Below are 21,981 nucleotides of genomic sequence, written 5' to 3'. Positions count from 1 at the left end.
GGTGAGATGAAGGTCACTTAGTAGTCACCAAACAGCATGCTTATTTAAGCAAGACACCCTGCTGGTAGGGGCTAGAAGGTGGTGGGATCTCTGCTGTGGGTCTGAGCTGAGATTATCAGTGATTTATCACCCTAGTGAGAGAGTTGAGTCTGCTGCTCTGTCTTTCTCTCCAAGCAGTGTCATCTAAAAGGTGAAGCACAAAGACTGACAGTATTTACCCAGCTCCTGTGCTGGACCAGGGTTTTGGCAAACTGCTCTTGGGGGATCAGCTTGGGATTTATGGGCTTTTGGTTTTCCAGTTCGCTAAGTCAAAGACAGGCAGCTGCGTTCAGGGGCAAAACCTGCCAGGATCCAGTGCCTGGAGTTTCATATGCCATCTGTGACTTGCTATGACAAGGACAGGCACAGGGACAGACCTCTTCAGTCACCGCTCTGCCTGGACATGGTGTTTCAGGGCCACAAAGGGAAGAAGACCCTGACGGAGAGAGGGCTGGAAGGTGGTAACGAGGAGTACCTTGGCTGAGACGAGCAGCAAGAGTTGCACCGAGGAAGCCCGTTGGAGGGGCCATGTGGTCCCCAGTGCCTCTCCCACCTCCTCCTCCTCCTCCTCCTCCTCAGGCAGGAGGAGGCAGAGTTGCCGCGGCTGCCAATGCGCCAGGATAGAGAGATCTCGGCGCGGGAGGAGATGACGCAAAAGGCAGAGCTCCCCCCAAAAAAGTGTTTCTCCCGGACGAAGATGGCGGCAACTTAGCCCAGGGGCCCAAGATGCCTGTGCCCATCGGGGGCCCCCAGCCAGGCAGTTCCGCCCCGTGCGCCTGGGGACACCGCGCCCGGCGGCAGCAGCGGCGGCAGCCGCAGCCCATTGTCACCAGCAGCGGCGGCGGCCCCGGCAGCCTCCTCCTCCTCTTCCTCTTCCTCCTCCTCCTCTTCAGCATCCTCGGCAGCGCTCCGGGAGCCCTGCAGCAGCGTCTCTCCAGTTAAGAGCGGAGGGGGGAGAGGAGAAAGAGGAGACGGAGACAGCGGTGCAGGCATCTGTGCCGCGGCTCGGGGCTGAGGAAGAGGAGCAGCGGCGGCGGCAGGGAGGAAGAGGAGGCGAGGAGCCCTCCCGGAGCCGTCCGTCGGCAGCGGGGGACGCGGCATGCAGCTGTCCGGGGGCAGCGGGCTTTTCTCAGGAGGGAGATGGGGAGCTGCGATCTGACCATGCCTGGGTGAGAGGGGGAAAGGACCAGCCGCGCAGCCCCGCCACCACCAACTATCACCACTACCACCACCATCTCCTCTCCCTCCTCCTCTCTCTGCGTTATTGCTCTTATCTTCTCCACGGCACTCCGCGTTGGATGGACTGGGGCTGCTTCGTGTGGTGAGACCCAGGCAGAGCCACTGGCGAAACCCAAGAATATCTCAGAGGAAGAAAAAGAAGAAAGAAAGAAAGAAAGAAGAAAGAGAGAGAGGGGGAGAGTGGAAGAGGGAGCGAGAGAGCGAGAGAAGCGAAGGCAGGCAAGAAAATCCCCCCAATCTTTTAAGTCAATGCATATTGTGGTGACACTGGCAAAGGAGCCCTCACGGTGGAGTCGGCCAGGGCTGTGCGTTCCCAAAATATGACCAGGGGTGCTTGGATGTGCAGTCGGCAGTATGATGACGGCTTAAAAATCTGGTTCGCACCCCGGGAGAACGAGAAACCCTTCACGGATTCAGAGAGGGCTCAGAAATGGCGACTGTCCCTGGCATCGCTCTTGTTTTTCACAGTCCTGCTCTCTGATCACTTGTGGTTCTGCGCCGAGGCCAAATTCACGGGGACCGGAGAGAAGGAGCAGCCGCCGCCCGAGAAGCCGGAGCCCGCGGAGCCGGAGCTGCTGGCGGGCATGGGGGACCCGGCGCCCCCCGCGCCCCGGCTCCTCGCCCCCCCCTCGCCCTCCCTCCCGCCCTCCCCCGGCAGCAGCGACGGCGGCAGCCGCGGCGGCCGCACCAACGGCACCGAGCCCCGGCACGGCAAGGCTGCTTTCCTGGGGAACTCCACCGCCAGGCCCCTGGAGACGTGCCCCCCCCCGGGCTCCTCGTCCGGGCAGTGCTTCAGCGTTGGGGACGCGGAGGCGGTGTGCCGGAGGCGGGGGGGGCCGGAGCGGCCGCGGGGCGCGGGGCAGAGCCCGGCTCCCGGCTGGGACCTGACGGATTTTTACCTTTCCTTTTGTAATTCCTACACACTTTGGGAGTTGTTCGCCGGGTTGTCCAATCCGGACACTTTGAACTGCAGTCTGGATGTGGTGCTGAGGGGGGAAGGCTCCTGCAGCCAGTGCGTCCAGGCTTACCAGCGCTACGACCAGCACGCTCAGGAGAAATACGAAGAGTTTGAGGTTATGCTCCAGAAATATTTACAGTCGGATGAGTACTCGGTGAAATCGTGTCCTGAGGATTGTAAGGTAGGAGCCCCTGCTGTGTTTCCTGTCCCTGGCTGGCGGGCTGGCGTGCCTCTTCCGTCTGTTGTGGCTGCCGTGGTCCGTGTTTTGGCTGCTTCGGTCTCTGCTCCTGGCGCCGGCCGCCGCGGTTTTTTAGGGTGCTGTAGAGGAATCCGGCGAGGAGCCCCCGTTAGCGCATCGATTAAAGGGAAGCAGAGCGAGGGGGGAAGGTTGGGAGAAAAAGAGAAAGAAAAAAAAAAAAAAAAAAAAAAAGTAGTCTTGGGTGCTCTGGGAGTGCAGAGCTGGATTTCCCCCTCCTCATGAATATGCGATTGGCTCCGGCTCGGCTGCCGGCTTCCAGCGGGCTAGGATGCGGCTTGGCGGCAGGCAGCGACAGGGGCTGCAGGCCAATGAGCGGGGCCCGGGACGGCCCGACGGTTCAGCCCACCCTGTCCCCGGGCCCTCCGGGGCAGGATCCTTCAGGCCTGTGGGCAAGACCCCGAGAGGCGCGGGGCAACGGGCAACGAGTGGCCGGGATGCTCGGGGGACGGACGTCTGTCCCTTCGCGGGGGTTGGGAGCTGCCGGTGGGTTCCGTCGGGAGCTTCTCTCCGGGGGCTGCGGCGATGCGCGGGGCGGTGGAGCAGGCAGGCTCTCGACCGACTCGGGGGTAGGGAGCTGGACTGTGTCTCCAGGAACTCTGCCGAAAGCTGTGGAGCCGGGAAGAGCTGGAGGACGAGGGTTGATGTCAACCGGCGCCGCGGTGGCCCCTGGTTGGGTAGCGGTGGTGACAGCATTTCGATAAGCCGCGGCCACTTTCTTTGGTGGTGCCCGTGAGGGCTCAGAGAGATCCGGAGGTTTTTCTTTTGCTTTGTTAGAAGGCAGGGTCTCACTTCGGCTTGTTGTCTTCTCTGTACTTTTGCGCAAGATTTAGTTGTCTAGCTCCCAAGACAAGACAGGACAGAGAGAAGTGTTGCCCTTGGCGCCTGAAATAACTAACTGCATGCTTTTTTTGCCTCAAGTGTTTGAGTATTTGTTGAGAGCTGGGCCAGGTGAATGGTTTCTCCTCTGAAATGGATTATCCTGACGACTGTAGCACTACATTAACCAGTCTGAACCAAATCCTGCTTTAGCAGTCAGTCACAACAGTGCATACAAATCACTGCTCTGAACTGAAGGCCTAGCAGGACCTCTGTGCTTTCTAACTTCAGCAGGGCCTTCTGAAATAATTTCATGGTAATAGTCCAGGCCTAAAGAATCCCATTCACCAATAAGTCAGTGTAATTTTCACATACCTTTGACACAGAAATGAATCCACAGTCACTCCAGAAGCTGAAAAATCCTGCTGGATAAAGTAGAAAAGTTGCTGTACTTCTTTTTTCTTGTTAAACCTGGCAAACGTAAAGTAGTCTCATCAGTAATTTTGACTCCACTGTTACAAGTTTATGAACTATGTGTGTACACACCCAGTGTATATATGTTGTGTGCTCAGCTATTGGTCATGTAAATGCATTTTATTTCCTGAGTGAACTGGAGAAGAAAAAGCCTATTAAATGTAAAGAGATGCCTAACCAGTGTTAGGACATCTTTGCCATTTCAGTTGTTCTTTAACTAGAAATTGACCTACTACTACTCAGTGCTGTGGAAGAATATTTACTTCCTTAAAGTGTTTTTTCGTTTGTTTGGCTTTTTTTTTTTTTTTTTTTTTTTTTTTCGTGTCAGTACAGTTTGACTGAACTTTACCACAAAGCGTGCAGTTGCTCTAAAGTATATCATGGTATAAAAAGGTGTTGAAAAATGAACAGAACATCAAATGCATCAAATGTACGCTCTATAATGATTTTCCCTTCGGAGACTGAATAAGGATAAATACTCGTCTAATGATGGAGAGGAAAAGCTGCTGGCATTACAGTGATTGCCTGAACCGCACAAATTAACTAGAGAAACACAGTTCTAGTGACCTGCGGTCTCCCGGTCCCCCTGTGCCAAGACGGTATTGCTCTGTTTTTTTGAGAATTTGGCCAACCAGCCTGTGTTCAAAATTAAAAATAAGGGGGAGGGTGGGGAGGGAGGGGTGGAGGAGAAATCGACCCCAGACCCAGCGTGCTCGGAGCGTTTCCTCTTCCTCTCTCTGGGGCGGCGGGGCGGTTGCTGTCCAAGGTGCTGCACAGGAGGCGCAGGCAGCAGGCGGGAGGGATGGGGAGAGGCGGTTCTGCTGCTCCTGCCTGCCGGCCCGGTACCTGCAGGAACCTCTGGAAAGTTCTGAGTGGCTCTGTTGGCTGAGAGGGACAAGCGTTTTGCAGGTCCAAAAGGGCTGGGAGCCGTGTGTGGTGATGTGTTTGTGCATGGTATACCCTGAAGAGTGTGCGGGTGAAACTAGAAACTGGTGGTGAATACATGGTGACAACGGGAATGTTTTGATGGACTTTCTGGTGTTTTATACGTATTTAATTTATAAAAAGTCGGTCAGGGGATAGGGTTTTTTCTTGTGTGTGTAAATAAGTGTTAATTTCTTGACCACTGGACAACTAGGTTATTCTCTAGTTTAAGAATCAGAACAGAAAGTAATGACGTCTAACTGCATTTTAGTTAGAAACCATTTGATTGGTTTATGTGGCATACTGCTTTTCTTTTAAACAAAATCCTGAAAATACTGACTTCACTTAATAACTGTGTGTGTAAGCACTGAGTTAATACAGTGTAAGGCTTCTTAAATAATCTACCTCTATTTAAGACATCTTTAGTATTCTGGGAGGGCTGTTTAATTCACAGATGAAGAGAGCTTTTAATCCAGTTGACCAGTTACAGATGATGAAAAAATCAATGCAATTGATACTGAATACCAGTCAACGTAGTACTTGTAATCGGGTATTATTTCCCCCTTCCCCAACTCTCCCCACCACCATTCCCCACCCTCAACACAGTCAGTTCTCAGAGTAAGGAGTGAAAATCTTGAAGGTTTCTCAGTTCAGCAAGTTATGCCTTTCAAGTGTATACTGTTGGCTATAACAAATAGTACATTTTTTATGCATGAATCTAAACCTCAGACTTTATTTTTTCATTGCTTTTTCTTAAACTGGAAGAAAATTAGCTTTACTTTCAAAATATTCTATGTTCCACTACATTTCTCCTGGCTTCTGAAACATATTTTCTATAAATTGCTTTGTACTGCAAAATTTTGCACTCAGGAGTTGTATGGGTTATGAGTTCACATTTAGTTATTATTCTACATGGTGTGTTTTTCTTTCAGTTTTCATATCTAAGTATACTTACTCATTTATTTTTTTAAAAATAATGCCACCGTGTATTTAAGGTCTTACTATTAAAGTTCTTAGTGAGTTGCATTAGGATTTTGGAGAATTTTGTAGAAAATGCTGAGAATTTTGAGTTTTAGAACATCTGGAAAATCACTATTTTTAATAGTATCACTAAATATGCATATTTTTTGTATTGTTAGTATGTCAGTAGACTCTGTATGTTGTTTGGAAGTTAGTATCAGAAGACAGTGTTGTCTCACTCTAAATCCATTGTCAACTTATTTCTTAAAAATATCCTTGAATCTGATGTCTTTGTATATTGTCTTCTTGTCTTAATAGTCATATAGCAGTAAAGGCTAAACAGTAAATATAAGCCAAAGAAACTGTGTATTACATATCCACCAAGGTGTTGCTGTAGGATTATTGAATCACTAAAGTAACTGAGGATCTGGATCTACATTTCTGTTTTTCTATGGTAAATTTAATATAACTTTTAAAAAAACATGTATGAAATTTTTTCTTTTGTAAAATTTATAAAGTAGCAGTTACATATACAGAGATTGTTCTTGGCAGTATATATAGTTTCTTGCTTTTCAGAATATAATATTTATATGCCGTGTGACTCAGGACTGTTTTCAAACAACAGAGAACTGCATTGGCTTGACGTTGGAAGACACACTTCCTCATAATGACTTGTCAGCTTCCTATCAGGGGAAATACTCAAGTTCTTATTCTTAAGACAGCAGGCAATCGCTCTGTGGAATAAAAGAAAATTCTGGCTACTTCTGATTAAGAACTAGGTCAAATAGCTAAGTAGGACATATAAACGTAAAGGTTTTAATTTTTTTTTTTTTTGAGAGAGAGAGATTTAGAACTTACAGCTTTGTGAAAAGTATCAGAGGACAGGGCTTTCTTGGCAGATGTATTTATTAATGTTTGAACAAAATATCTTAATGTTTTGTGACCTGTGTTTCTGTAAACCAGTAAAAGTTGAGAGAATTTATAATGTGACCTTCCTTAGTGCTAGTTAAAGTATTGAAATGTGTAATTCAGGTAAGTGCATTATAATTCAAATAATATTAACATAATTTAATTTTCCTCCTAAAGTACCAAAGGGGAGAAATAAAAATAATATCAACATTGCTAAAAAGCAAACTTTAGATGGCATCCTAGGTGCTCAACATGTACAGGTAGACTTTTTCCTCTTTTTATTTTTTTTTCCCTTTTTTTTCCCCCCAATAATTAAATCTCATATAATAACTTCTGCTTTGAGCTTTATGACGTTGGTATCAGAAATACATAAAAAACTAGTTGGGTTATAAGACTAGGTAGCTGAAAAATATGCATACTAATAAAAGGTTTAATCATTAAACATAGATGGTATAGTTGATAAGAATATAGAGCTGGTGCTTCTGTTAATAGCTTTTTCTTTAATCAAAGGACTGTGTTGAACTTATTTTATTTGAGTAAGAGGATGGTTGAAAGTAATTTTAAACAATTAAAATGACATTTGTTCTCGTTTATCTGGAAATATCAAAGCTTATATGAATCATGACTTTTCCAAGAAGTTTTTCCTAAACAGCATATGTAATCTAATTAGGCTTTGATTTAAACTCTCAGCAAAGCTGGCAGAAAAGATGAGCAGATGAGAAATATGAAACCAGAAGTTCAAGTGATAAAAGAACCAAACCTTCTGTTACAAAAGGTCACATAGACCACCAGCATCTGCCACAAAGTCAGACATTTCAGTTGCACATCTTCATCACACGATATTTCTGTTCTGTGCAAGAGTGATACCTAAACTCATCAGAAGAAACTCTTACAAATTAAACCTTCAGAAATGTTCACTGATGGTCAGAATCTAATACAAATTGGAAACAGTAAACCTTAATTACTGACCTGAAGCCTTTTGAGGCTCTTTTAAAAATGAATGTGTTAAACTAAAATGCCGGATATTTAAATGTATGCATTGTAAAAGCTTTAAGAGTCTTTGAATCTAATTTCATTCTATAAACTGATGTTTGCACATGCCATTTGTTCAGTTTACTAAAAAACAAACCAAAAAAGTAGAAATCGAATTTTCAAAACAAATTTCAGATAAATATGTGGATGAATTCAGTATAACTGTTCTTGTAATAGTTCACTGGAATATTAAAATAAGGCACAGCACTGACGAGATTCTAGGGATGTCATATTTTGGCCTAAGACCCTGATTCAGCAGTCTGCTTCAGGCTCCTCTTTTGAGCTAGGTGGATGGCCCTGCTCTCAGGGAAGACTATGCACATGCTTATAATAATTCAATTTCTTAAATGCTGTGTTAGCTCAGGGTCAGATCTCTTCAACCCTAAAAGAGCAAATTTCCCAGGGTGTTCTTTCCAGAAGTGAGTCCCCACATAACTTTCTAAGAGTTTGCATCTAGCTCATCATCTAGAGATTCATCCCTTTCGTAGTGTCCATGGGCACTTCATTCTTGATTTAGGAAAACAAGGACTGCAGATGGCCAGCACAGAAGTTGAAGTGGATTCCACCCTAGTTCAGCAGCCACCATTTAACACTTCATGGTATTAGCATCATATGGTTAGGGAGCATCTAGCGCTGCCCCCAATTTTACTTTGTCCACTGGTTCTTTTTGCATCAAGCAGTACATGTCACATGCATCTTGAAGAGCATGTGACAGCCTTGCTCTTTCATTTTTTCTTCTTCTAGGAAAAGTAATCAAAATGCAAATTATAGTTCTATCACTTATCCTGCTTAAAAATCATTTGGTCTATACTTAGTAATTTATCATTTCAGTCTTACACTAAGATCCATAATGTATTTAGAACTGTGAATTGCCTAAAAAAGAACAATAGAATTTAGGACCTAAATTCTGAAATATCACTCATAACACTCCAGAAAACAGAAAAATTAAATAAGTCACCTGGAAATAAATAAATAAAGAGATGCCTAGTGTGTCCACATCAAATTTTAAAAACAGACTCCTTTTGTAATCAGTGGAGATACATCAGTAATTCTACAGTCTGAGTCAGTTCACAATTTATTGAGAATGTCTAATTGTGGAAGTTTAAAATAGGTCAGATAAGTTATACACTAAAATACCTACTGTCTGTTCATTGTCTCTGAAGAGCACACACCATTATTCTATATAAGATACACTTCACTGTCAACCTCTGAAGTTGTATTAGATGAATCCTAACAACATTTTTTTGGTATAAAAAGTTCAGTTTGAATGAAATTGTGTTCTCTGCAAAATTTAACTGTGAGAAACTGTAAAATCCTACTACTTGTGCTGCCCCACACCAAGCTAGTGAAATCACAAGCCTCTTTCACTCCTCTAATAACTGCGTCCTGTCACTGAAAAATGTGTGAGCTATGCATTCTGCTTCTTAAAGATGAAAACAGGAAACTGCCTTGTATGACAAAACTCTACTTTTATAACTTTTTAAGAGAGGGGAGGCCAAAAGCTTCTACATAGCACTTCTTCCAGTTGTTCCTGAAACCATCTAACAATATGTTATAGCTGTATAACAATTGGTAGCCTACAGATTATTACTCTTATTCTCCCTTCTCTCTTTACAAGAGAGGTAAGGTTTTGTAAGGGGGATCCCTACATATGTGAGAATTCCTGTACATTACACTGGGTTTCATTTTCTTCCCTTAGAGCAAATCAGAGGGAACTCCCAAGCCTACCCAGTCTCTCTCACTTAAGGCACACGTTCCTAGATGTTTATGCCACTTTACTAAGATAACCATACTGTACTTTTTCTATCTGCTTTTCACTGTACTTTTCTCTTGTCAGAACTGTAAGAACAAACATTGCTAAGTGAGAGGGTGTGATAGTTTGGTTTACTTTACAGCATCAATCAGTTAGATGACTGCAAATTTAGTGAGGCAATAGGGACATATTCTTACTCACAGAGAGATTTTATTAATTTGAAGATACGTTTTAAAAAATAAAGAACAGATTTATGGTTTGGATTTGTGGTCTGACCTGGTTTGTAAGCAGGGCAGATATGTGAAAAGTGTAGAGTGCTTCTTTAGACCATGAATGTTGAAGAACTATATTCAATTAGCTCCCAGTCCATAATGACAGAGACACCAAGGAATGACATAAGCAGCTTTGAAATTATGTTGATCAATATTTGATATTCTCCTGCTCTTCATCTCTCATCTTTCATCCAAAATGAAGGACATAGCTCAAAATCTGTGTTTGAAATAGCACTGTCCTAAAGCCTTTATGGGAGAAACTAGTAGGACCCTTGGAAGCACTGGTCGAATGCAACCAAACCCTTGGGAGAATGGTAATGATAAATGTTGAATTGATGAACTTTCTGTAGTTCTATATGAATAACTTGGTCCTTTGTAGCATCTTGGAGATCCTGATTGGAATGTTCACCTTTCACATAGATTGCTGCTGATATATTTCCTCATTAGAAGTCAGCTTGCTGATTAAAAATAGTAGCAAAGATGGTCTGAATTGAATTTATTAGCAAACAGTATGTTTGAGTCTTGGTTTTTAGAAATTCTATGCAATTTGGAAATCAATTTGGATGATTTAAATTATTTCTATGAAATTAGGGGAAAACTGTACTTGAGAGATTACAAATTAAAAAAAAAAAGGTCCAAATTTTCACTTTTGGAATAGGATATTGGCATTTTCATGGGGTTTTGTAATGTTAAAATTTAGTCAAGTCCCTTGGTCAAACCATTTTATTTTCAAATTTTTCCATTATAAATTAAAAAAAAAAACAAAAACCCACAAGAGTAATTAAATCATTTTAGAATGTGCAGTGTATGTAGTTTCTGATTTTTTGGAGGCAGCAAATATGAAATCTAAAATGTTTCATAAATGCATCTTTAATTCTTGCTGATATTCTGCATGTTAGATTAGATGTTACCTTCAATTTGCCTGAGCACTTATGTTAATGGGATCTTTGGTCTGTCAACACACTTCGTGTCTGTAAAGCATAACAATGAGATTTCTATAACTTTTTTAAGATGCTGGCAATCCAAAACTAAAGGATGTTTTTTACTAAAGGGAAGAGGAAAAGGTGGATTGTCTGTGCTACTTAGAAAAATAGGTTTTTTCACATTTTATTAATTATTTTAGGAGAAAAGAGTTTGTTCATTGATGATTTGCTTATCATTGTTCTACATTGGTTTGCTTACTCTCCTTATTTCAGGGAATAAATAATACATGTATGTACTTTTAAAAAAATGTACTCACAAAAATTACATGTAAATTTCCCATGAATACGCTTGACATTGCCTTCATGCAAGGTATTTGTTGAAACAGAATTTCTTTATGGAAGAGCTTTGGGATAATAATATTTTATTTATTCTCAGTTGCAAGTAAAAATGCTTATTTATTCAAAGACGTATAACTGATGATCACTTCATGGTGAGATCTGGTGTACCACATTCCTCTTTAAAGGTAGATTCTTTTAAAAAATATGAGAAAATGATAAATTTTAGTTTCAATGTATAATAATGATAATGTAAAATGGTAATATAATAATGATAATGTATAATAATGATAAAAATAAAATTCTATTTGTCAGTCATAATCTTTTTAATTAAAACCAGATACAAATAAACCAAAATCTATGCTTTGGTAAAGACTAAAACCTCTGGAAATTTTGAAGAGATGCACTATTCTAATATCTATTTATAATACTAATTGTTAGAAAAGACCTTAAGCAAATTTCTGATTCCAACCCTGTTCAAGAGAGGCAAATAGTGTTGTCAGTGGAGAAAGATCCATACTAGAGAATCATAAAATCATAGAATTGACTGCTCAGGCTGGAAAAGACCTTCAAGATCATCAAATCCAGCCTTGTCCTAACCCTATTACTCTATTCCTGATGACCCACAACCAAGCCATGTCCCCAAGCACCACATCCAGGCAATTTTTAAACACATTCGGGGATGGAGACTCTACCACCTCTCTGGGGAGCCTGTTCCAGTGCTTAACAACCCTTTCTGTAAAGAAGTTTCTCCTGATATCCAAGCTAAATCTCCCCTGACACAACTTGAAGCCATTTTTCCTTGTCAGATCCTAAATCACTGACCTTTTTATTTTTAAGTAAAGTATTCTAGATGTGTCTGTTTTGAAACATTGCCAGCTTCATACCCCCGTAAGTACAAACCCATCCTCTCATGTTTTCCCTTTCATACTATATTCAAACTGGTAATATTGTGTGTTTTAAAGTGAGACTGGGCAGTTGTGATAATGAGAGTTTTTAGAGAAGGGAAAAAGTATGGGATGTCCCAGTATGTGCTGCCAGGATCAGGGAGGCTCTGCCCCTTTGGCTATACAGCTGGAGCAGGGCCAGGGATGAGGTTCTATGGGGATTAGATTCCACTGGGTTGAGGTTCTGCACTTAAAAAAAGAAAGCAAAACAAAAACATAACCATGGTGACATTGGATGGCTTTTAAAATTTTTCTTACATCCAGAGATGAGAGGTGGTAATTTCCAGTCCTGTTCTCCCATGGAGTTAAAGTCTTCCTGTAAATATTTCTACACAGTACCTGCCAGGACTTTGACCAGAATTATGAAGAAGTTGGACTTTCTTAACAAGGCACATTTGAAATATTGGACAAATTATGTTAAAAGTAGAATTATTTTTTATTTTTTTCCCTTTATGCTTTCTGATATAACAGTCCTTGGGGAAATGACCCTATTATAATCTAAGTTTAGCTGACAGGGTATAGTGTATCACTGGAGTTCAGGAAATGAGGCTTCCTGTTTTATATCTGAATTCAGTTAGAAGTGCATTATGATTTCTTTTGTCTCTATTTAAATCTTAGAAATGTTAAAGCTGAATCTTATACATTTTTTGCAACCTCACTATATTAACAAAATTAAAACATTGCTGGACTGATAGCTTCTCAAAATTTAGCAGCTGAGATTGATTCTTGGGACATGACCTGAGTAAATGTAATGTAAGCCAAGGTGTGTATGGAATTTAAAATATTGTTTTATTTTAATTTACAAATATAGACCAATTTTATTTAAACAGGAATCTACAATGACATAAACCAGCTCTTACTCCATGGAAATCAATGGCTTTACTTAAATGCAATATTGTTTTCAGAGTAGAAGGAGGTATATGATATACTTTTAAACTCAAATATGTGAAAACAAAGGGACAGATTTAACTCAGGCTGATTTGCTTTACAAAATTGGCTACAATAAACCCAAGGTGCGTTGTGCTTTAAATTCTCATTTCCTTGCCTTTGACTGATGCTACTAATTTTTTATTGTTGTCACATTAGTGTGGTTTTTTTGATTTGTTTTTTTTTTCTTGTACTTGGTCTTGATCCCATTATTCCATTGATTTTTTTCAGGCACACGGAAGAAAAATATTATAAGTTTAACATGTTCAGCTATCCAGGGGTGGAAAAACCTTGAAGACAACAAAGCAGAGTTTATTTGCCTTTTCCAACCAGGAGTGTAGGTTATCCACCAGGATTAAAATGACAGATGCTAATCTGCTGATCTACATTGCTAGTCTAAATTCATAAAAGTTGCTTTGATTGCTGTAAAGACTCTATATATTTAAGTTGGTATAAATATAGTTAGAATTTAAGCATAAGTTGAAGAATTGACTATAAAATGGAAGTTGTGCTTTGTGGTATACTTCAACACTCACAAAAAAGGTAGTAATTTTAACAGTGACTCATCTTAAATAAAAATTACAGGGATAATATACACATATGTATGTGTGTATGTGATATATATATATATATGTATAATTCTCAGAAGAGGTGCAATGAGGAGGTTACACAAGCACCATTTCTTGATATCGTATGTGCGCTAGCCCTATCTTACATTGATCTTTGCACCTCTTTTGAAGAGACCCTCTCTGTGTTTGAACTGAAATTTGGATTGCTGGTTGGAACAAAACCACCCTAAACTCCGTATACTTCTGTTACCCACTATTAACAGAGCATGGAAAACGTTACCTTAAATGTTCTGTTTACTTAATTGGAATATTTTAGATTATTTTTGGTTCTGCTTATTTGCAATATACATAACAAGTTTTTTTGTTTGTTTCTGTGTTTTGTTTTTTTTTTTGCCATGATCTTGATTGCTGTGATTATCTGGGAGATTAGGTTTTTGTTACTCTTTTGTCATTTGAGTTTTATCTTTTTTCTTGGTTATTTTAAAGGGCAGTATTATGTTGGCTTCTGCTAAACATGAGTTTCAGTGACTTCCTAATTATTTATATAAACCTGTTTTGCAGTTTCTAGTCTACTTTTGGCTGTTTCTTTTCAAACACTGTAGAAACATTCTTCCTTAAATTTTGGTGTGAATGTCAATATTTATAGCATGTTTTTTTCCTCATAATTTTTAATGCAGTCCTGATTTAAAGAGAACTGGTGTTTGGGATGGAAGAAATCTTTTCCTTTTTTTTATGATTGTTTAGAACCTCTAGAGGAGGGGATTATATTTTCTGCAGCTTGCAGGAAATACTTGCATCTCAGACTTTTATAAAAATTAATGTTGGCAGAGAAGATCAGGACACTCACAGGGAGTATGAATATCAATAGGCGTTTATTGGGTTACTCAAAATTTGTGGCTCTCCATACAGGATAGAAAATGGAAGTTATAGTATATATGGATAAAGAATATATATTAATAAAGAACAAATATATATTAGAATAGAATCTTCAAAAGGTTTGAGTTAGGAAGGACCTTAAAGATCATCCAGTTCCAACCCCCCTGCATGGGCAACCTCCCACCAGACCAGGTTGCTCAAGGCCCCATCCAACCTGGCCTGGAACACTTCCAGGGAGGGGGCATCCACAGCTTCCCTGGGCAACCTGTGCCAGTGTCTCACTACCCTCCCAGTAATAAAAGGGTTTCGTTATATGTTCAAATGAGAAGCAAAAGTCCTGGAAATGCTCTGGGTTTTTTCCTGCAAATAATAGAACTATTGAGGAAGTCAAGTATCACAGTAATTCAGCAATGCAGAGGCCTTATAGCATGCAGTGGGTGATAAGGTGCATCTTTGTATTCCTCAAAGGGATGGTCCTGTTTCTAATTATTTTCTTCACCTTCTGTCTTAATAGGGTTAAAAGGCAACCCTTCATTTCTTTTGGAGTCTGTACACGCTTGGGTAGGCAGCTCACAAATCTTAAGTGCTTGAACTTGGTACAGGCAGCTTTCCTGGGACTGTACCTACCTTAGAATTTTAGTTCAGGTCAGGGTTGTGCTTTTAAAACAAATCTCCCACTCACCCCCACTCCCCCTCTTGCTGCATCATCATTCACATCACAGAAACTTGACTGCTGCCTTCTGGAAGTAAAAGTGAAGAAATGCCTCAGATGCACATGTAATGAGTTGCAGGCACTAGGGGACATGCAGTCTGTAGGGTTACCTCAAAGTAAAACCTCTGAAACATAAACAATGTAGATGCCAGGGTCTCAGCACTGTTTCAATCTGCAGTGTTTCTCCAGAGCCACCCTCCTGGTTAATATTCACGTGAAATTCAATCCTCGCGTGGAGATAAGTCCCAAATCTCAGCAATTTCTTCAGGACTGCAGCTCAAAACTGCAGTCTTCAAGAAAGTCAAGACTGAGCCAAAGCTCTGGAATGATTCATGGCACTTGCCTCTGCATAATCAAGGCACTAGTGAGCATCTAGTCTTCTTTTTTTCTTTTTCTTTTTCTTTTCTTTTTCTTTTTTTTTTTTTTTTTAATTTTTATAGCTCTTTTCCCTCCATCAGCTGCTGGCATGCCTACGGAGGTGAAGCACAGTGTGGTGCAGAGTTTTGCTCTATGCTGTCCTTGCAGCTGCCAAGGCTCTGTGCAGCAGAACCACTGCAGCTCTGCTGCGTTTTGGTCTCTCTGGGCTGACTGAGCTCCTCACTGAGGAATTCGCAGCACCTTCCCAGCACTGGGACATGAGGCTGAAGGAATCTTTCAGTGCCTCTTTATGGCAGCTCTTGAGTTTTTTATTTTCATCATGGTGCAAAAATTATCAAAGCAATCATGACAAGGAAAAGAATTGTGAGGGGAGGGGGGGAAATCTGCAGGAACAGAGCACGTCTGACCTTTCTTCATAAAATACTGCCTTCCTTATCTTCTAATTTATTTTCTTGTTTCCTATTAGAAGAAAAGAATATTATGATTCAGTGTTCAGTCTGGATTTTAGGTAACCACTGAACTGACAAGCAGATAGATAGGAAAGCCTAAGTAACTGTTTTTCTTCTTTAATTATATCATATTCTATATACTTGTGAAGATTTTAATTTCCTTCATATTTTTCAGCACTGAGGATGAAACTATATCTATGGTATGAACTTATGTGGTTTTTCTTCACTGAGTAAAGCTTTTCTATTTGAAAGATTAAAAAAGCACTGTGTACATATACAACAAATACAACACTAAAAGAATATTGCCTTGCTGATAGAATACTTGCTAGTATGGGCAACTACTAGTTTTCCCTTTTTTATTATCTAGGGTTTTTTTATTTCAGTACTCCCAGTTATTGCAAGTGGTCATTGCTTTTAAACCCTGAAAATTCATGCCATGTATTGAGTTGTTGGTAAGTAAGTTTACTGCACTTTGGGAAGAAAATTAGTTCTTAGAGAAGTAATGATAAACACTTCTTCTGAAGTTTTATGGGACTTGATGTTTTTAGCCTTTGATAACCACAAGGAAGCTTTCTTAAATTTTAAACCTGTAACTCTGGTGGTGCTAAAAAGAGGCAAGAAAAGCTATTCACTGGCTTAGCAAAAATGGATAAACAAATGATTTGCTGAAATAATATCTGTGTGTTTGATTGACTGAAACATCAGGGGGAGGCCTCCAGGTAGGTGATCAGCTCTTCACCACCAGGTGCTACTGAGCTGACAGGGGGGGACCAAACAGCAGAGTTGCAGAGGGCATTGTCCTGCCAGCAGGGAAAGCAGGCAGCATGGCAGGTAGACAAAAAATGTACAAGTTTAACTTAGGTCCTCATAAGGGCCTAAGGACCATAGACAACGTATTTATATAAGGCTTCAGTTGGATGTATGTCAGAAAATACTTACATTGCTTTATCCTGGAGCCTGAAGGAACTGATACTGATGAAACAGAAAGAGAGAGAGTGTCTTTTTGGTTCGTAGAATATAGGAACTGACATCCTGTGCTGCTCAGTGATCTGCTTGGTGTCATGTCCTGTCTCTGGGAATAAGCTTGAGAGGTAAAACGAGTGCTACTCCAGACAGTTAGAAAATCACTTGCTAGTTTACAAAGTTTCTTTTTCTCTCATATCACTCAATTTAAAATATACAAATGAGCCAATAAAATATTTTCCCATATGCTTTCTATTAGCATAATGTCATACATGAAGGGGTTTATTACTGTCATATATAAATTTAATTTTCGAAGGGCACTTGGACTGGTATTCAAAGTCCTAATTTTCTGTAAATGTGTAGTAGAATGACCAAAATTTCATCAAAATTCACTGCTTGCTGTGTTCCATGCATTAGTTCTCTTGGTTCTTTGTAATAATTAAGGTAGGATTTCTGTTCCTATATGTATAAATCACTGAATTTTTTGTAAATCTCCTATAGGATTTTCTTTTCTGATGCCTAGTGGTACACTGCTGTGGAGGCTAGGGTGGAAGAAGAGGATTATATTTATGTAAATTATATTAAAGTGATGTAGCTGAACCAGTAATCAATCCCATAAAAAATACAATTTTGAATATATCAAAATACTAATGGAGGGATTTGCTGCTTATATGCCCCTTGGACATAAAGTTTTGGACCATACTAATCACTAAGGACTGACAAAAGCATTTAAGTGCAGTTTCTTTCATGACAGAGAAGGGCTTTGCTTGTTTCTTGTACACATAAATGAGAACATCTGTACATCAGCTGTAATACAAGAGCTTCCCTGCAGCTGCAACACATTATAGTGTAGGCTTTTACCTATGATTCCTGGAAAAAAACACTTACCACAAGTCCTCGTGCATTAACCTTTTGCTATTAGCAGCTCCATGTTAGTTTCACATGTTACTGTTTACCTACTTTAGCACTGTGAAGGATATAGGTACACAGCATATTTTGCTATGATGCAGTCAGGGTTGGGCTGAACACATTCCCAATTCCTGCCCACCAGTGGCGAAGATGACAATTTAAACATTTTTAAAGGATATAGCTATTCTTTTGCCTTTATCATTCACTGCTGCCTACCCATTACTCTTTCCCCTTCCTCAAGCTCTCTGCCAAACTATTCTGTGGATTCTGTTTGTCTGTGGATCTTTGATACAGTAAGATGCTGTACTAAGAAGGACAATTTTCTGAAAGGGGAAATGAAAGGTGGGTATCCATGACAGCAGACCTGCAACTGAAAAGTGTAGTTTGTAGTGTATATAAGTTGGGATAAGAGTAAGCTGTGTGCTTGTGAAGTAGAAGAGGGTAACTGCAGAGGTAGCTTGAGTTTTCATTCATTGTTTGTGTTGGTTTGAGTCTGGCTTGCTATAAAGAGCAGAGCACTTCACTGTGAAGAATTGTTATGCATACATCCACAGAAAAATCGAAGCCCTTCATTGAAATGGTGTTACTTTTGGCCTTGGTGACAACTATGAAGTTTGGTTTACATGAAAAATAAAAAAAATAAACAATTTTTCAGTTTTGCTGAATTCTTAATTTGTCTTTTTAAGAGAGAGAAATAATTTACTTCATTATTCATTTGCCTACACTTATTCATTCTGTCTTTTTAGCTTCTTCCTTTAGAGCTCTCTGATTTCTCTCCTAACATAATAAATAAACCTTAGCTAGCCTTCATAATCCCTATACCAATACTCTATCCTTTTTATTGTTGTTAGTCCCAGAGGAGTATTTTCCCTGATCCGTCCAAGTCAAGAGGGTTTTTCCTTCCCTTCAGTTGTCATACTGATATTTTCATTCTAGACAAAGGATTTCATATGATTCTTTCCAGTATGCATCTATTGGCTTGGCAGTGTTGGATTCTATCTGCCTTTGTTTCTCTTTTCACTCAGCTCTTTTAAGTGACCCAAAAGCTCTGATTTGGCCTTGATTAATCTAAGACTTGTAATGTCACTTGTAAAAATCTCCATCTTGTTTTTAGTCCCATTGCCAGATGATTAATAAATAAATTAAGCACTCTCGTCCCTAGTAAAGAACTTAGGGACACCCTGATGTTAACCTTTAGCCACATGGAGCAGTGACCATTAATAAATGTATCTGGCTTTTGCATTCTGCTTTTTGGACTTGATTTCTAAGCAGTGATAGTGCTTTACTTCTCACCTTGTGATTACTTAGTTTCTCTCAGAGCATTTTGTAGGAAGTGTTCTCAAAGGCTCTTTGAAAATCTAGAAAACTTGTATCAGCCAATTCTCTTATCTGCTATTTATGAACATGCCAAAAGACTTCTGTTAGATTAAGGAGGTGTATAAGGCATTAAGGCTTCTAGCTTTATTCCAGATGGTTAAAACTTTTAACTGGTACCACAGCTAGTGTTTTTTTAACTGCAATAATCTGTTTGTGTTGAACTCTTCCTTGGTTTCTCTCAGTAGTTATATGGAGATGGAAGCTCTCCTGCATGGTTCAGTATACAAAATGATTTAAATGTGAGACTGAATAAGTGGTGATCTTTGGGACCCTTGAAGAAACAGCATCCCATTCTTGGGATATATTGTTCTTTTATTTATTGATCTATTCAAGCCATTGCTCTTATGATATCTGAATCATCAAAAGCTCCTTATCTGTACTTGAAAAGGCAGGTACCACCTCAGTGCTCTCTGAGACAAAAGGTAATGAAAAACAGAATTTCCTTTCTCATCTATGTTCATATTTCGTCCAGTTTCTCCTTTAATTTTTTTGGAAGAGTAATAATGATCTCTGTTGTAAGTGCCATATTGTTTACACATTACATTAGCCATATATTATCATTTAAGCACCCCAGTTCCCTCCTAAGATGTGCCTGTTGCCATGTATGCATCTTGAAGACCAGAAGTGTTTTGTGCCAGGAACACTGGGAAATCCACAAATAGCTTGAATGTTGCTGTCCCAAAAGTAATCAGTATATTCCTTGACCAAGGGTCTGATTGGGTTGAAGTCTAATCTGTCTATCTGCCTGTCTGTCTGTCTATCTATCTATCTATCTATCTATCTATCTATCTATCTATCTATCTATCCTCTGTACCATTTAGGAGGGAGAGTAACATTTTTTCTCAAAGAAATGGTGCAGAAGTGGGTCATGCAACAATGTCATAGCTGGAAAAGAGCAACAGGGTACACTTACATTCTGATGAGAAATACAGGACAAAAGATAATCCTCAAAATTTTTACTAATATACTGTTTCCAAGTAGCCTTTTTTCCCAGTCTTTTCCTGTCTGGATGAGTTGCAACTTCTATCCACATGCTTACCTTGTTTTCTGAGGTGCTGCTTTTTAAAACCACTGTAATAGGCACGATTTTTGTGTGTATTTTTTCACAGGAAAAAATAGCATTTTTTTTTTTTAAAACCCTTTCCTGAAAAAAATCACAGTCAGAGGGATGCCATTCTCCATTTTTTTTCTTTTGGTATAATTGCCTAATAATTGGATATATAGGGAAGTTGCTGGTGTATGCTCAGTGTCCTCCACAGATTGAAGATATTCATAGTCAGCTGAAAATATTGAAGGACTAGGACTAGCATCGAGTGGTAGTCAATGTGTTTTGTATGAGAAATATTTAACCTTCTAAAGTACTAGGTAGGTTTCTTTTTTTGTTTGGTTTGAAAGTATTTTGAAAATTGCAGTTAGACTTTGCTGGGAAGTATTTCTCATATGACTAATATTAAGAAGAATTCATAAAGTATTTTTGTAGAAGATCTCCAATCACACCTATTGAGTAATTTTTTATTACATGTGTCTCCCCTTTTTCACATCGTACAAAAGTCTTTTGCTGATCCTGCAAAAGACCTTCCATTTTCTGAGCCAAGAAAGATGCTCTTATGCTACAAGAAGTGTGAAGAAACTACTGAAACCCTCCTGGCTACCCCATTAATGATTTTAGGCTTCAGAGAGAACAATAGTGGGACACCAAGCCTGTTTGAAGTAGTTCTCATCTGAGCATACCTACCTCAAGATATGCACTCCAGGGAATGTTTTAAACCATTAAATGTTACAAGGTTCAAAACTTTACCAAAGTTGTACAGACCAGCAAAAGACCCAGAGGAACTATTGCCTCAGTAATAGCTTCTTCTGGGTCTTTCAGAATATAAAAGGGCCCATTAAAAACACGAAAACATGCTCAGTGGGTAGAGGATACATCTCACTTCCCTCTAGGGGTGCTTCACAGTGATGGAAATAGTTTCCCTTTTCTGTTCTACTCAGAAGCATCCAAGTAGGAAGTACTCAGGAGGATACTCTCAGGAAATGGTGTCCAAGGCACATGAAGAGAAATGGCCTGGCTTTCAAAGGTGCTAAGCACTCATATTCTGAGTTAGGATACAAATTAAGATATAATTTCTGTCATGTGGAGAAGGTTAACACGGGAGGAAGTGCTTTTTAATGCACATAAGATAGATCAATATACTTGGTAGGAAATAATGTAGTCCTTTTTGAATACAGATGACTAAAATGAAGCAGAATATGAAGTACATATTCAGAAGTTTTGATGTGTGCCCTTGATAATTCTGGGCACTTCTGTAAGATCTTCGTACTGCCACAGTAAAGAATAAAGTATTCTATAGTAACATTGAACTGCTTTTTGTTGTGGGGCTTGGGTTTTTATGTACAACACAGACAGACAATGAAGACAGCCTACAGAAAAATCGTTGCCTTTACCACAAGTGGCTAATCTAAAGATGTTGCTGATACACTAAATTTAAGATTAATGGTTGTGTGCAATGCTTACCTCTTTTTATTTGAGAAAAGCCACGCTGTATATAGACTGGCAGGAGATGAGGTCTCTAGATGTAAGAGAAATCCAGGCAGCTTGGTGTGCAGATCCCTTTAAAATGAACCTGAGCTGCTTGGCTGACAGCAGTGGGATTTTGTGCTTGTAAACAACTCACTTCAAGTTGACATCATATCAGCTTTTGCATTCTGTTTGGATGCAATCAATCATGCTCACAGGTGTGAGGGGCTTCTGGGGTAAAGTGTTTTTGCATTCTGTTTAGCTAGCAAAACTTGACTGAAGGGCAGCTGCAGAAGTATTATAAGAGAAAGGTTTATTTAATTTGATTTGCCTTCCTGGTTAAAGGACATATTAAAAAAAAGTTCTTGCACTCACTGTTATGGAGAATAGTGACAAGAGAAACCATTTTGGGAAATCTGTCCTTACACAGACTTTTCGAAGACCTCCTGAAAGTCAGAAGATTTA

General features: G+C 40.1%; 1 protein-coding gene across 1 annotated transcript in view; it reads left to right on the top strand.

Annotated features, from left to right (window-relative positions):
• The first annotated feature begins 670 nt into the window (after positions 1–670).
• Positions 671–21,981, top strand: part of NALF1 (NALCN channel auxiliary factor 1) — a 441,440-nt gene continuing 420,129 nt past the window's right edge. The window contains exon 1 of the mRNA XM_071742904.1: positions 671–2,417. Coding sequence (XP_071599005.1) covers positions 1,599–2,417 — 819 coding nt within the window. The 5' untranslated portion in view covers positions 671–1,598. The remainder of the gene's footprint in view (positions 2,418–21,981) is intronic.

The sequence above is a fragment of the Heliangelus exortis genome, chromosome 1 (assembly GCF_036169615.1).
Source record: "Heliangelus exortis chromosome 1, bHelExo1.hap1, whole genome shotgun sequence".
Taxonomy (NCBI): Eukaryota; Metazoa; Chordata; class Aves; order Apodiformes; family Trochilidae; genus Heliangelus; species Heliangelus exortis.
Note: the sequence above shows the minus strand (reverse complement) of the source record. Positions and strands in the feature narration are given on the sequence as shown.